The following is a 15,061-nucleotide window of genomic DNA, read 5'->3' as shown; positions in this document are numbered from 1 at the left end:
GAAAATTTAAAAAGTACTTGACTAATCCGTATTTAAATAATGCATTAAGTAGTAATCTAGTATTATTAATAATTGTTGATATTTTTGTTTGCCTTCTGCTGATAAGACTAATCTTTATTTGATTTAAAAAAAAAAATACACATTTTGTGATGTTATTGCGAAGTATAATAATACTTACATGTTTTTAACACAAATGTAGTTAGTAGTTACTATGTATGTACATACATAGTTTGAAAATATCTCATGCATATAACCACTAGAAAAAATCCATTTTACTTAACAGGACTTGAACGTGTAACCACTGCATGCAATGTAACTTGCAGCTAATTTAACCATTAGTCCCGTCGCTTATACAAAACAGTCTCGTCTTGGACATGGTTATAAATCATCAAAACGTCTGGCAGTTTTGCAACTCTTTTCCGTGAACACAGGCGGGACCATGCCTAGACAGCGACATGCGGCTAGCCAAAACGAATGACTGACCGAGAAAAGCAGCTTCTGCGCACCCGCCGCCGATGCAACATTTTGGCACTCTACATGCCAAGTCTAATTTGTTATGTGCGACAAGCAGATGTTTTTTTCTATCAAAAATATCACACTGACTATGCGTGGCAGTACATTATGGTTCATGAGTTTTCTTAATGACAACAAAATCACATTGACAAATTTGACGTGCTTCAGTCGAGGCGAGTTTGTATGTGCAACTGGGCTTAAAGGTCTTACTGTGCAGCAAGTTTAACGTGAAGCGTGGCCATTCCGAGAACTACAATATTGACATAGATCGCAGTGCCACGACGGTGGCCATGACACTTCAACTTATCATTTTCGCACAGTAGTTACGTTTTTATTAATTTCACTTTTATAGTATATTAAAGTTTCATCCGCACAGAAGAAGTTATTTCTTCAATACCTTTGGTTTTGTAAACATTAGTTTTTGGCGCCCGAAACGTTGATGAATGAAAAACTAGGAACACAAGGTGACAACCCAAAAAAGATAAACAATCTGGTTTATTAATTAAACTATTTTTTATTCAATTAATGAATTAATCATAAGATTTAAGAATATAGTATTCGTTAGTGAACATACCTGTTGGAAAATATTTTTTTTAGGTGTCAGCGCATCTATTCTATACACAAGACTGCTATCGGCGGCTATCGAGGGGTAGTTTTCATATTTTTGTATTGTGGTATAATGTTTACAGTAAGCTACTTGTAATTGGTTACAATAAGTGCGCCTCTCTTGGCTGTGCTAACTTTTAGATCGAGATAGACAGTTTTGACTGTTTCAAATTACAGTCGAACTTGATTATTACAAGGATGATGGGACCGACTGAATTTGTTCGTTATAAGCGTTAATCGTTATATCAAAGAATAGGCATTTTTAAATGAGCAGTCCACATAACACAAAAAGTCGCAATTCAAACAAAAATACACAATTAGAATTTTTCTCCGAAACAAGCATGGCATTCATAAACTACAGAAGAAGTTGTTTATTGTAATGAACGCTGCTAGGTACTTACTTACTTCACAAACCTTGGATTTTTTTTTCAACCATATTATGCATGGATACTTTTTCAATCTTGTCGGCGAAAACACCAATTATGTAGGTACTTAGACACTTCACTAGTGTCATAAACGTAATGCGATCCCGGCGGCATATTGTCCGGTCGGATTTTATTGCTTAGGGTCGAAATGTTTTTAAACCATCGACACATTAACAGTATTTTAGCTCGGTATATCCGATAAGTTGGTCATTACAACAGTGAATAAATGTATGGAGAAAATCATAAACTAAAACGTCAACGAATGTTTCCTCATTACATCCGAGATCTCGCTATGTCCGAGATAGCAATAACCGAGTTCGACTGTATGTACTTGTATCTTTAATATGACCATTAATAATCTTATTAACTTGAATAAAATTGATAAACCAGTAGTCGATAAGTACTATTATTAATTACAATCCTTTTACAATTTTACAACAGATATACAATATGGTTATCTGATTAAAAAAAATCATGATAGATAAAGATAACCACCATTGTTGACTCATGTGGTCCTACAATCAAGTGCCATAAACCACAGACTTTTGATACAAAGTTATTTTTGATTGTACAAACTTCGCTTTACACTGATAGAATGTATCACTGTCTGAACAGATACATTATTAGGAAAGTAGGCATAAATAATACTATCATAACATAATATTAAGTGCTCTTATCAAAATGATGACACAGAATAGTGGTTTTGATTATAAATGATAGACATGCCTGTCGCTGGGGAAAGCATTCGATACCTATTAATTAGTTAGCATACCCAAAAATTTTGGAAAAAAGGCTTCCATGCAAATAGAGCCTAATACCTCGTTTACTCGTGCATGGATTTACTGTTGACAGTAAGAAAATGTATGGGGAAACATGTATTATCCTGCAGTTAAAAGATTGCATCCATGAATCAAAAAAGTACGGAAGCTTCTGAATTTTCATGCGACAGTTGAGAATTTTTCGATCTGTGCCTGCGCAGTAGAACGATAGTGGCGAACCTGCCGGCAAAAATACGAACTACAACTGAATTTTGAGGTTAACCGATTTTCACTGCCTGTCAAATAGTACCATAAAATGACAACATTGCGTCTTGCTCAGTCTTCAAGAATGAGATTGGAGAGACAGTCAGGACTTTTACGTATAAACAGTTATTGTCACGATAGTTTAAAATACGCACTATTGCTGCCAGTAAATCCATGCATGTGTACAGGCGCTGTAATTCAAGTTGGATCAGGCTAAAATAGAAATGTTTCTATATTTTCATTTATCGATTAGTCCAGTCTGTCGGTGGGAGTCGTCAAGCCATGAGTTGCTTTTGTATTTTGGTTATAACAATCTTTTTTATTGGAGATTACTTTGTACCAAACTTCAAATTTGAAGCGAGTTGATTGAACAGTTATTGCTCTCCCAATTGGCATTACCAATACCAGAATAGTTCTGCACTTTGGGAGAACAAACAATGGATGCTTCTGATTTCTAAGATAACTATCTTAGAAACACACTATCTTAGGGACACAGTCAAGTCAATACTACTAAGAATGGCATAATTTCCATTTACACCGTGTATAAGTCACAAAAATTTTTGTAGCTAAATATAGATTAATTCTTCTTAACTTTAAACCACAGTATGTAAGCATACCTGAGAGAAAGTCAGTTAGATAGAACCACAGATAAGTAAAGGAGCCTCAAATTTTTTTTTCTGAACCCTCCACCATAATGCTGTAAAAACCGGAAGTATTTCGAGACATTAATATATTCATTCAATTAGGCAATTCCATTGTGTAGATATAGCCAAGATATCTGAAATTTGAATTGTTTAAAAATACATGTTGAATTATTATTTAGATGAATAATCATGTAAAACCATAAAAACCATAAAAACCATTCATAAACAAGTAAACTATGCAAAGGCGTCAAAATTGCGTTTCATTGTATATTATTATAACAAAACAATGAAAGAGACCGCCACCATTCTATGTTCATTTTTCTATGACGACCAATTCAACCGATTGTTGCATTGATTACAGGCGGAGACATGGCCGATGTCGGAGGACTTCATGGACAACATCTTCTCCATGGAGGGCGGCCTGCTGGACCTGGGCGGAGTAGACAACACGCCTGTCGAAGGGCTCGGCATGGAACCTCTCAATGGCACCGCCGCTAGCCTTGCCGGCAGCGATAGTGGCCTCTCCATGGACCATGCTGATCTGTAAGTAGCTCCTGCCCACTAGGAAAACATCGTCATAAGTGCTATTCTCCCCAAAAGCACTATGCACTCTCTGGGTTAGCGTAAAGTCCACTGGATTGACAATTCAATTAAGTAAATTTTCTAACATTGTATTAATATTAATAAACGAAATAATAATATGATGGTAGGCACCTAGTTCACACAATTTAGTTTTGATTGTTGACATCAATGACATTAATATGGACGAATCATCTGGAAAAGAAAATGACACTCACTTTATTGTCGGGTCTGCCGAATGGCATAATCTGTTCTAACGCCATTACAATAAAGGTGATATTGCTATAAATTCCTGATGCTTTTTGTTGGGTCTGCCGAATGGTTCGGTTCGAACGGGTTCGCTCAAATGAACATTGACATTGGAAACACTGCTCTAACGCCATTACAATAAAGGTCATATTGCTATAAATTCCCGATGCGTGATATCACATAATGGAATTGCGTGACGTCTACCTATACATGCGAATTTACTTGCTAGCTACTGTATTGAGTGAGTCGTCCATTAATAATGTCATTGGTTGACATTATCAACTGATACAAAAATACATTGTCACAGTTAAAAAATTCAACCAAATTGTCTGATATAGAAATATTTGCCTTTTGATCAGCGTTTTGACTATTTCCATGATATTATCCATGAATAAAATAGTTATGTATTTTTTTAAAACTTCATCTGCTCGTTCTGTTATAACTAGAATAACTACCTTACCAATATTAATGAAACTTGCACAGATTATAGACTACATTGTTGGTTCTAATTTCGTAGAGTTTCATAATTATATCTCAAAAGGTTTTGAAGTTCTCTCTCCGACCATGTCTGATTCTCATAAGATCATATGGGCCTGAGTGGAGGTTTGTATCAACATATTTTGTTTTTACGAGAAATGGATGTTGGCAACTTGCTAAACCTATTAGGTCCATACTTTGACTCATACACAAATTGAAAAATAATGTGTACTTGCCAGACCCAGGATTCGAACCTGAGATCCATGACGCTATAGGCCAATGCTTAAGCAGCGCGGTTACTTATGATAAAACTTTTAGAAAACAACGTACTTGCAACAAATATTTATCACAAGTGTGATCGATCAATCGTGCGGGTTTAGTCAGAGCTAATAATAAAATTGCATTACGTGTAGGGAAAGTTGTCAGATAGCAGTGGTTAATCGATGAGGTGAGGTGCGGTTAGAATGGCACGCGCAGCTGTCTATCCCACTGATTTGAAAAAATTCAAATCACATCAGTCTATTTCTTCATTCTGTATATGTCAAGGGAGCCAGTCCACAAAATCATATTGCTGAGAAACAGGCACTCAAAGAACTTTTTTGTTTTTAAAGATATAACGGTGAAACTTTCAACATAGAATATACTTTGTGGTGTTATCTTTTTATTATTAAGTACAAATAACTAAAAAAAATAGTATCTTAGAAGTTATGTGTGATATATCTCTTGACCACTGAATATTGAAATGTACAGTTGGCACACGTGTGTGGTAGTCAAGAGTTTTGTAGCTTAAATCCATTGACCACTGCATCTTTGATGATTTTAAAATGCTTTTGTGTACTTTACTCATTTTCGTAAAATTTGTGGCTTGGCTCGCTTGACATCTACGGCGACGAATCTATTTCACGCAAACAATGTCGTGGGCTATTGCTAGTTATTGTCATTATTGATTTTCCAGTTGTGGGATTCGAATCACGGCTTTACTCTACAGTAAGACTTCAAAGATACATAATACAGTCCAAATATGAAATCATTTTGTTTCACAACATTGAGGATAATGTATTCTTATTTACAATATAACTGATAACTGTAAAATATTTTTCGCTTAACTTTTACCATAATTTGTTTCAAATCACTAAAGTCAATATCTGCATGTATTTGTTGAAAAACCTGTGTCAACAAATTTGCTACTGGATTCCTTCCAAGTTATTGTTTGTATCAATAATCTGCTGTTCAGTGTTATTATTTTATTCTCGAATGACGTCTAGAGAAAATTATGAAAAACATAATTGGTAGGCACACTGTAATACTTAATATTATAATTATAATAACTACGTAAAAAATATTATCAGGAAGATAATGGAGATGATAATATACAATAATAATAATATGATGAAATAATAATGAGGATTAGTTTAAATTTATATAAGAATGAACCAAAAAAAATCGTTATTATTAACTATTTTTCATAATTAACAATTAGTGTCGAGCCACACCGGGCGACTCTGGTCTCGAGCGATTTACTCGGGCGACTTGCCGGCGACCAGAGAGGCCGCCAATAATAATAATAATGATGAATGTAGACGCAAGTATGCAAAAAATACGTTCTATCCGCGGCGTGTCTGCCGGCGACTGGTCGCCTAGTGTGGCAGTGCTCAATACATACCTATATGTTTTCATACATTGCTACCGATCGCCCGACCAGAGAGACCGGGAGACCAGACCGAGTGCACGAACGAGATTTTACTGGTCGCCCGACTTTATTGCTTGCGCGACTACAGGGCGACCAGGTGTGGCATGCTCCATATAACTGCATGCATCGGTCTGGTCTCGGGACCAGAGTCGCCCGGTGTGGCTCGGCTCTTATAGCGGGGTACTCATTAGCGAGCCGTAACTGTGACCGTTGCAGATACAGTAATCAGTATGGACGCCAAATAATTAGCTCGCGAGCAGCGATCGATCGTTTGTCGGTTTTTGCCCCGAATCAAATGGAGGCTCGTGGATGTTGAATGTGACCTGTTCACCGTGAACAGTGAAAAAACTTCGATAGTATTGTTGTACATCTATTTACATGAACATGGCTGGTAACTGGGATGAGGAGAAATGCCTACTTTTAATTGATGTTTACAAAAATAATAGAGTGCTATGGGACCCAAATGACAAAAATTACATCCCTAAAACCTCTGAGTGTATGGCCTGAGTGGACAGCGTTCGGTGGGGCGTGTACAACTCAAAACGTATAACCAAAATAAAGACATTGTCTATGATCGAGTTGCGCACGCTGCTCACGCCCCGTCGAACGCTGTCTACTCTGGCCGTACACTTATTGTCGCAATAAAAAAATATTAACCCCTACTTAAATTTTGTAAGTATGAGCGTCCAAATGTGTACTCATTTATATTTTCGGTTACCAATTATTGTTTACGCCCCTCTAAAAAGCAGTCTTCGCCACTGATCACATCCACATTGTGGTTTCCTGGTTTCCATCCTCTCTGGTCATGATTGAATAGTATGGTGGAAAAATGAGTAATGCCGTGCACTTATTTCAAACACGACCAATGTTAAAAAGGTTAACAGACTAGGTTATTCAGTCAAGTGTACTGCGTAACAACACGCAATACAATGTTATTTTTAATATATTTGAATCTAAATTATCTAATTTATTAAGTAATTTGGAAATATATATTGTAAAAATAATGTATCAATAAGATTACAGTCTATTGACCTCATGGGAAGGTCGCTTGAGAATTTTGTAGATAGTTCATATTCACTCATCAGTTGGAGCATATGGGCACCAGGATGCATGGTCCGCCTTCTTATCTCCAAATTCTTTTTAAAGTCATATCATCATACACCAGTTAAGTAATATGCTCTGGAATCTATCAAATGTAGAAAAACTAGGTCCCGACCGTTATTAAATTATGTGGAATAAGTATTATTTAGTTTTACTTTAATTGGTTATTCGATTTTAAGAATATTTTTCTATTAATAAGTGTTGTTACCCACCCACGGTGGCCTCGCGGCTTAAGCGCCGGACTATCACGCCGTGGGTCTCAGGTTCGAATCCTGGGTCTGGCAAGTACAAATATTGTTTTTCAATTTGTGTGTGAGTCAGGGTATGGACCTAATAGGTTGAGCAAGTGGCTGACATCCATTTATTGTAAAAAACAAAAATCTGTTAATACAAACCTCTACTCTGTGGAGGCCCATACGATCCTATTAGGATCGGACATGGTCGGAAAAAAGTGTCATTATCATCATCATCAGCCGGGGTCGATCCACTGCTCGATGTAGGCTCCCTCAAGCTCCGTCCAATTATCTCGATCCCTGGTTCTTCGCTGCCACTTTAAGAGTTCGTCTATTCTGTAGGTTTTAGTACAGACCTGTGGTCGGTTAGTGGCCCTCGGGTACCACTGTATAACATCATTGGTTCTAGTCGGTTATGTGGAATACAGCGGCAAACACATTTTGAAAATACCCTATATACTGAATTATTTGTTAGTTTGGGTTAGGTTAGGTTAGGTTTGGTTAGGTTAACCTAACAAATATTCCATTATATCGGCTATTTTCAAAATGTGTTTGCCGCTGTATTCCACATAACCGACTTGTACCACATCATTTATCCAGCGATTGCCCACTCACCGAGCGACTCTTGTCTGCCGTCTTCTTCGACCATGTCCGTTCCTAATAGGATCATATGGGCCTCCACAGAGTAGAGGTTGTATTAACAGATTTTGTTTTTACGAGAAATGGATGTCAGCCACTTGCTCAACCTATTAGGTCCATACCCTGACTCACACACAAATTGAAAAACAATAATTCGTGGGTATTCTGCGAAAAAGCACTAAGTCAAAATTTTGCTGTTTTGACTTAATGATGAGGTAACCTTATTAAGAGTACGCTCTATAGTCTAGAAAAACACTCACATTCATATCTATAAAACTGGCAAAGATAATTTATGTTATGAGTCAAAAAAACATACATCAATTCAGAGAAAAGGCACTAAAGGGACTTAGTGCATTTGCTTCTCTCATTCTCAGGCTGTATTCACAAAATTCTGCGTGCGAAACTGCACTAAGTCATACTCAAAGCAATATCGCAGAAAGGAATTTGCTTTTTATATGTATAAAACAAGTTAAGACCGTCCAAACTTTCAAACTCGATTATCTCAAAACTAGTATTTTTGACTTAATGCTTATTCGCAGAATACCCACGATATGTGTACTTGCCAGACCCAGGATTCGAACCTGGGACCCACGGCCATTAATTTCTTTTGTGATCTTAAGTAACACTCTTATTAATATAGTTAAATAAAATTCATTATTATTGTTATTATCGTTATTCTACTGCTGGGAAACATCTTTATACAGATTCAGTACATGGGATACATAAAATCCACGCCCCTCATAGTACAGTGCATAAGGCACCGGCTTCTGAATGGGGGCTCCAGGTCTCAATATATTTATGTGATTTTCTCAAAACCTGGGTGCTTATGTGATCGTTTCACTTCTACTACTGTAATACCCCGTTTATATGTGCATGGATTTCCTGACATTACTAATCTTGAAGAATGAGATTGGAGAGACAGTCGGCACTTTTACATGTAAACAGTTATTGCCACGATAGTTTACAATACGCACTATTCCTGCCACTAAATCCATGCACGTGTACAGGTGCTTTAATAATACACTGTTTCACTACAATACTGTCATTGGGCCGCATGGTCTTTTGTAGTGTCAAAAATATAATAAATTATTCTTTTTTTTTATAAATATAAAAAATAAATAAATATAAAACACACTGATAACTCATTTTATGAATAAATGGTGATTCCAACCGTTCATCTGTATAGTAGCCCGTTTATATGTGCATATAAATGTAAACATGTATTATCGTGCAAGTTACGGCTTCTGAATTTATGTATGACATCATATCGTCGGTCCCTATTAAAAAAGTCGGATCTGAAATTTTGTCATTTTCGGATTATTACGTAAAAGTTATTTAAACATTTTAAACATTTATACCACAATCACAGTTTTTTTTGTTTGTTTGAAAAATTTCGAGATACTCAAGTTAAAAATGACGGATCTACCGAGAGTGTCCGAATAACAATGTCGGTTCTTACCAACCGACATTGTTGGCTGGGCGTGGGTGAGCAAGATGCGTCGGATCTGACAGTTGCTGCTATGTTCACCGAACAGACGGATGTTTTTACAAACGTTTAGAAAAGTTTCTATAACCCGTATATTTATTCATTATGGCAAGCAATAGGTCACAAAGGATATTTGATGAAACATCTTTGATTGCTCGTACTGAAAAATAGCATTTTGCAGATCCGACTTGTTTAATAGGGACCGATGATATGTGCATGCGCAGTAGAACGATAGTGGCGAACCTATCAGCAAAAAAACAAATTACGAATGAATTTTGATGTTAACCGATTTAGTTTTATTTAGTTTATTTACCAAATAGTACCATAAAATGACAACATTGCGTCTCGCTCACTCTTGAAGAATGAGATTGGAGAGACAGTCAGGACTTTTACGTGTAAACAATTATTGTCACGACAGTTTAAAATACACACTATTTCTGCCAGTTAATCTATGCACGTGTACAGACACTCATTCTTTAAGAGTTATGGCCGCGTTATTTTATTGTTATGGCTGCGATAATACGTACTGTCAGCAGTAAATCCATGCACGTGTAAACGGGGTATAAGCACGGAGCATTGCAGCAATTTCATTGGGACGTACCAAATTTTCTTTACTTACAAAATCGTATTGTGTAACTAATTTCTTTGCCCTATCAATTGGCCTCAATTATTATCTCGCATAGCACTATGAGGCATATGGATAATCAGTTTAAAGCACTGTGTATGTTGAATGTTATAATAATTATTGTATGCACAAGTGTGGTCATTATGACAACTAGTACATATTCATAGGCCGTTGTATAATTTCAAATAATATATTGGAGCCCATCTATTATTTCTGACTTTAAATGACAATAATATATATACTTTTTTAATTATTATCTACACCAGGCAATGACATTATTAATGGACAATGCACTCAATATAGTAGCTAGCAGTAGACTTCACACAATTTCCATTATTCGATATCACGCATCGGGAATTTATAGCAATATGACCATTATTGTAATGGCGTTAGAACAGTGTTTCTAGTGTCAATGTTCATTTGAGCGAAACCGTTCGAACCAAACCATTCGGCAGACCCGGCAAGAAGCATTGGGAATTTATAGCAATATCACCTTTATTGTAATGGCGTTAGAACAGATTATGCCATTCGGCAGACCCGACAAAAAAGTGAGTGTCATTTTTTTTTCCAGATGCTTCGTCCTTATTAATGTCATTGACACCAGGCATGTCCAAAGCGTCAATCGCACTTTAGGCCCATAGGAATTGAATCATGATAATGTAAGAAGCGTTTACATTTAGTTGTAATATAATATGATTTTGAAGGGGAATTCAAATTTATTTATTTTTACATACCGTGAACATTACAAATTAAGAATTTAAGACGTTCACAACATGACATTTAAAAACAAAAGAAACAGTAAAGAAGAAATAAATATATGCAGTATCACAAAAACGGTATGAAAAGTAAATTAAAAGGTACAAAAATTATTAAAAAATATAAATTATAAAGCATGGAAGCACACCGAATGAGCTAAGTGGACCCTATTTTAAGAATTTATAAAACAACGTTCACCTATACTCATCCTCACGTAGGTGGAATATATCATCATCCGGAGCGATTTGGTTGAACAGAGTTATTGCCCTCCTAATTGGCATCACCAATGGCAGGTTAGTTCTGCTCTTTGGGAGAACAAACAACTGATGCTCCCGATTTCTGAGATAGTTATCAGGGACACACATGTCAATACTATGTGGCCAAATATTGATATCTTCTAGCATTTAAACTACAGTATGTAAGCATACCTAAAAGAAAGTCAGTTGGATAAAGCCACGGATAGTAGTATCCATATAACCTCAAATAAAGTAGTCTCAAAAATTTCTTTTGAACTCGCTCCACCATAAGGTCACATTTCAACTGGTGTGGGGCCCAAACAATTGACCATACCTATTTCCTTAACCACCTTACAAGAAAGTCGTTTTCAAATTAACCATGAGGAAGGCCACATGACCTCATCTTATTGCATCACTCATTGGGCGAGAGTGAGCAAAAGAGAACATGTTAATCGCTGCACGTCGAACTGAGGTGTAGTTTCCTTCGCGCGCAGTGAGCTCACTGTTCTATAGCTTTTCAAGACTAAAATATTAAACTACTTTTTTATTTAACGAATAATTCACAAGATTTAAGAATATAACATTCTTTTATTGAACATACATAATTTCAAAACACTTCTGAGAAATACATAACCAATAGAAAAAATCTTTTTAAAAAAAAATACGTCACCCAACAGCATTTCAACCTGCGCCCTTCGGGAATCGCGCCCGTGTGCACCGACGGATATGTTATACGTGTCTTATCTAATTGATTTAACCAACAGTTTTTACATAAAAAACTATGAAAATAGACCGTATAAATCGTTTTTTCTTCTTCAATTATTTGAATTGCTTGCAATATTTAGATGAACAATCACAAAAATTGCTTGCGACAATATATCAAATGTAAATTATAACCAAACATCAAAACACTTTGCCTTTTTGTGCCAACAAACACGATCCTATTAATATTTTTGTGGCTACCAATTTAATCACATTAGAAATGTTGAGAGAGAAAGAACATAATATGGTGACAGCCCAATTACAAAAGTTACACCAGCTGTCCCTATATAATGTATATACACTTTCAATTGAATTTACAATTAAAGTGTGTAAGTATACATTTTATGGGTCACCCGTTCAAATAGCTTTGAAAGTCAGTCTTACGCAACATTGTTTTATAATCCTTGACTTATATACTGTAGAATTTGTAGTACACAGCATCATTAAAATAAATGTTTTGTAAATATTGTTTTATGTTTGAAACTTTCTTGGTTGTTGCTGTCTACAGTGTATGTTAGTGTAGTCTTTTTCTCAACGTATCGGGGTCGTTGCTACAAGTGTTTGATCTAGCCGAGATTCCAGATCGGACATTGTATTTTGCTGAAAGATCTGAATACCATGACATTTTCTGATATAGTCAGTTGTCCGTATTATTTATTGTCAGGGATTTGGTGCATTTCGATGATTGGTGATTCGTCAATATGCTTCCTTAAACATCCACGACAGTTTATCTCCCTCCCACCAAACATTTTTCGACACTAAAAGCGATGTTCACATTCACACATGTAACAATATATTTTATTACATTATCTCTTGCGAATGTCTCCTGCATCAAGCTCGAAACATCGAGGAAAGGTAGAGAAAGAATACACCCTAAAACCAAATACATAATTTTTAATAAACCATTTCTTTTATTCAATGAATAATTCACAAGATTTTGAGAATGTAACATTCCATATATTGAACATACATAACTTGAGAACACCTCAGATATATATATACCCACTAGTTAGCAAGTTCACTTGTTAGCAAGTTGGTTGGTTGGAGCAAGTCGGTTGGACCGGTCGACCATTGTGACTTGGTATCTGCGAGGGAAAATTTCTCAGCCTTTAAAAAGTTTGCAGTATTTTACGGCGAGCGAGAAGGTCTTTTCTCATCGAGAATTGACCATAATACATTATATCAAAGTAGGAATCACGCACACTAGTGCACGCCAACCAAGGTCTTGGGATGTTGCTCCTGGGACACTTTCGGCACAAATTTGAATAGCGCCTTACGTTCGTTACGCCACAGTATATGCCTGCACAACGGGTGTGGAGACGTGGTGGGTGGTGAGGGAAAGGCAAGTTTCTATAAAGTAAAAGGTGCTAAGTATGTTTTATTTTCTTTTTATAGAGATCTAATGGACGGGGATCAGCTGTCTCCCCTTCTTATGCACAGATCCGACGAGGACATTCTCAGCGCCCGTCACCATAGCGACGTCAACGTCAGCCCTCTCCCCTCCATCGAGTCCCGCTCGCCCCCCTCCAGCGTGTCCCCCACCCATTCCAGCACCCTGTCCTCGGATATAGACGTCGGATCGCCAATCCATTACTACGAGAATAACTTCGACATAAACAGCTGCTTAAACATCCAAAATGAACAGCCAACGCCTGCGCCACCTGTACAAATATTCCAAAGTAAGTGAAGAAAATATACTCTTGTTTTAGAGCAGCCAATATTTTGTTTCGAATTATGTTTGTTTTTTTTTTGTGTGTTGTATATTCTATCATTTTAACCGGCATTTATGATGGAACTTAATATAGTCATCCGGCTGTTAAAACCTCAGACAAAATGGTTTTTTTTTTTGTATTTGTTCATTTATGCTACACGCCACAGTTTAGTAAAACATTAACACTATCGACCGAAGACACTTGACGGAATTTGAATTTAAATTCTAATGGATTTAAGTTTTGCACTATTGCATTTGAGTAAAACTTGAGTACAAAACTTAAATCCATTAGAGTTTAGTAAAACCTTTAGCCAGTTCTCACATCTAAACTCGCCTCGTCTGCCGCACAGCAATGAATCAAACTCTCTAAGAACGGAAATCCGTTGTTGCATATGAAGACCGTACAGTCGCACGATTATTGAGCCCGTATAGGAATGACCAATTCGTAGGTGTGTGTATGCGACCTGGCGTCTTCGACTCGGAGCCTGAGAAGCATGCAACTTGTCGATTACAACAACAGATGTTTTTTAGAAACTAAACAGTCGCATTCCACCAGTCTGCGGAGCTCCATTTGGCAACGTGTATTTTGTGAATAACGATGACATCACATCGACGTATTCGACACGTTGCAAGCGAGATGAGTTTTGATGTGAGAGCCAGCTTAATCTTCTATATACTACAAAAACTTATATATAGAATACTCCGATTTAACATGTCTCATTTTGATTAAGACCGGAATACCGTCAATGTATATTGTATGTAGTCATTACAAAAACTTAATGGCGAACACCCCCCCCCCCCGCAATACTTTGTACTTGACATACAGGAAATAATTATTGAAAGTACCTTAATTTTTGTGTTTATAAAGCATTTTTTGTCTCCACGTTAGAGGTTCTAACAGGTTAACAGTATACACTAGAGATATCTATTGCGACATTTTAATTACCTAATTAATATGTATCTAAAAACAATGGTAAAAACGATAAATATTTTTCATTTAAACGCAATTATAAACTTACATAAAAAAACTGTTATAAAATGATCATTTCATAATCATAAAAAATTTAAATGTAAAAATTATTTATTGAAAACATGATATGAACATTAATTGTATTATTTTAGAACAGAGTTTTTGTATCTAATTAGTGTTCCATGTCTTATATATTAAAATAATTATTATCTTTAAATGAATAGCAGTTGAGAATATGTTAATGAAGTGGATGACAAGGGTCCTGATCTCATAGTAATGATATATAGAGAGCGCCTATTGCTTGGCAAAATGAAGCCGTGTTTCTTGCAGGTGACTT

General features: G+C 36.3%; 1 protein-coding gene across 2 annotated transcripts in view; it reads left to right on the top strand.

The window, feature by feature from the left end:
• Positions 1 to 15,061, top strand: part of LOC147072980 (uncharacterized) — a 32,033-nt gene that overhangs the window by 3,978 nt on the left and 12,994 nt on the right. For both annotated transcript variants that reach the window (XM_085945998.1, XM_085946000.1), the window contains exons 2-3: positions 3,572 to 3,753; positions 13,439 to 13,722. In XM_085945998.1, coding sequence (XP_085802124.1) covers positions 3,572 to 3,753; positions 13,439 to 13,722 — 466 coding nt within the window. The remainder of the gene's footprint in view (positions 1 to 3,571; positions 3,754 to 13,438; positions 13,723 to 15,061) is intronic.

This window comes from Rhyacophila brunnea, unplaced genomic scaffold (assembly GCF_057557595.1).
Source record: "Rhyacophila brunnea isolate RB1 unplaced genomic scaffold, BYU_Rbru_1.0 scaffold_19, whole genome shotgun sequence".
NCBI classification, from domain to species: Eukaryota; Metazoa; Arthropoda; class Insecta; order Trichoptera; family Rhyacophilidae; genus Rhyacophila; species Rhyacophila brunnea.
Note: the sequence above shows the minus strand (reverse complement) of the source record. Positions and strands in the feature narration are given on the sequence as shown.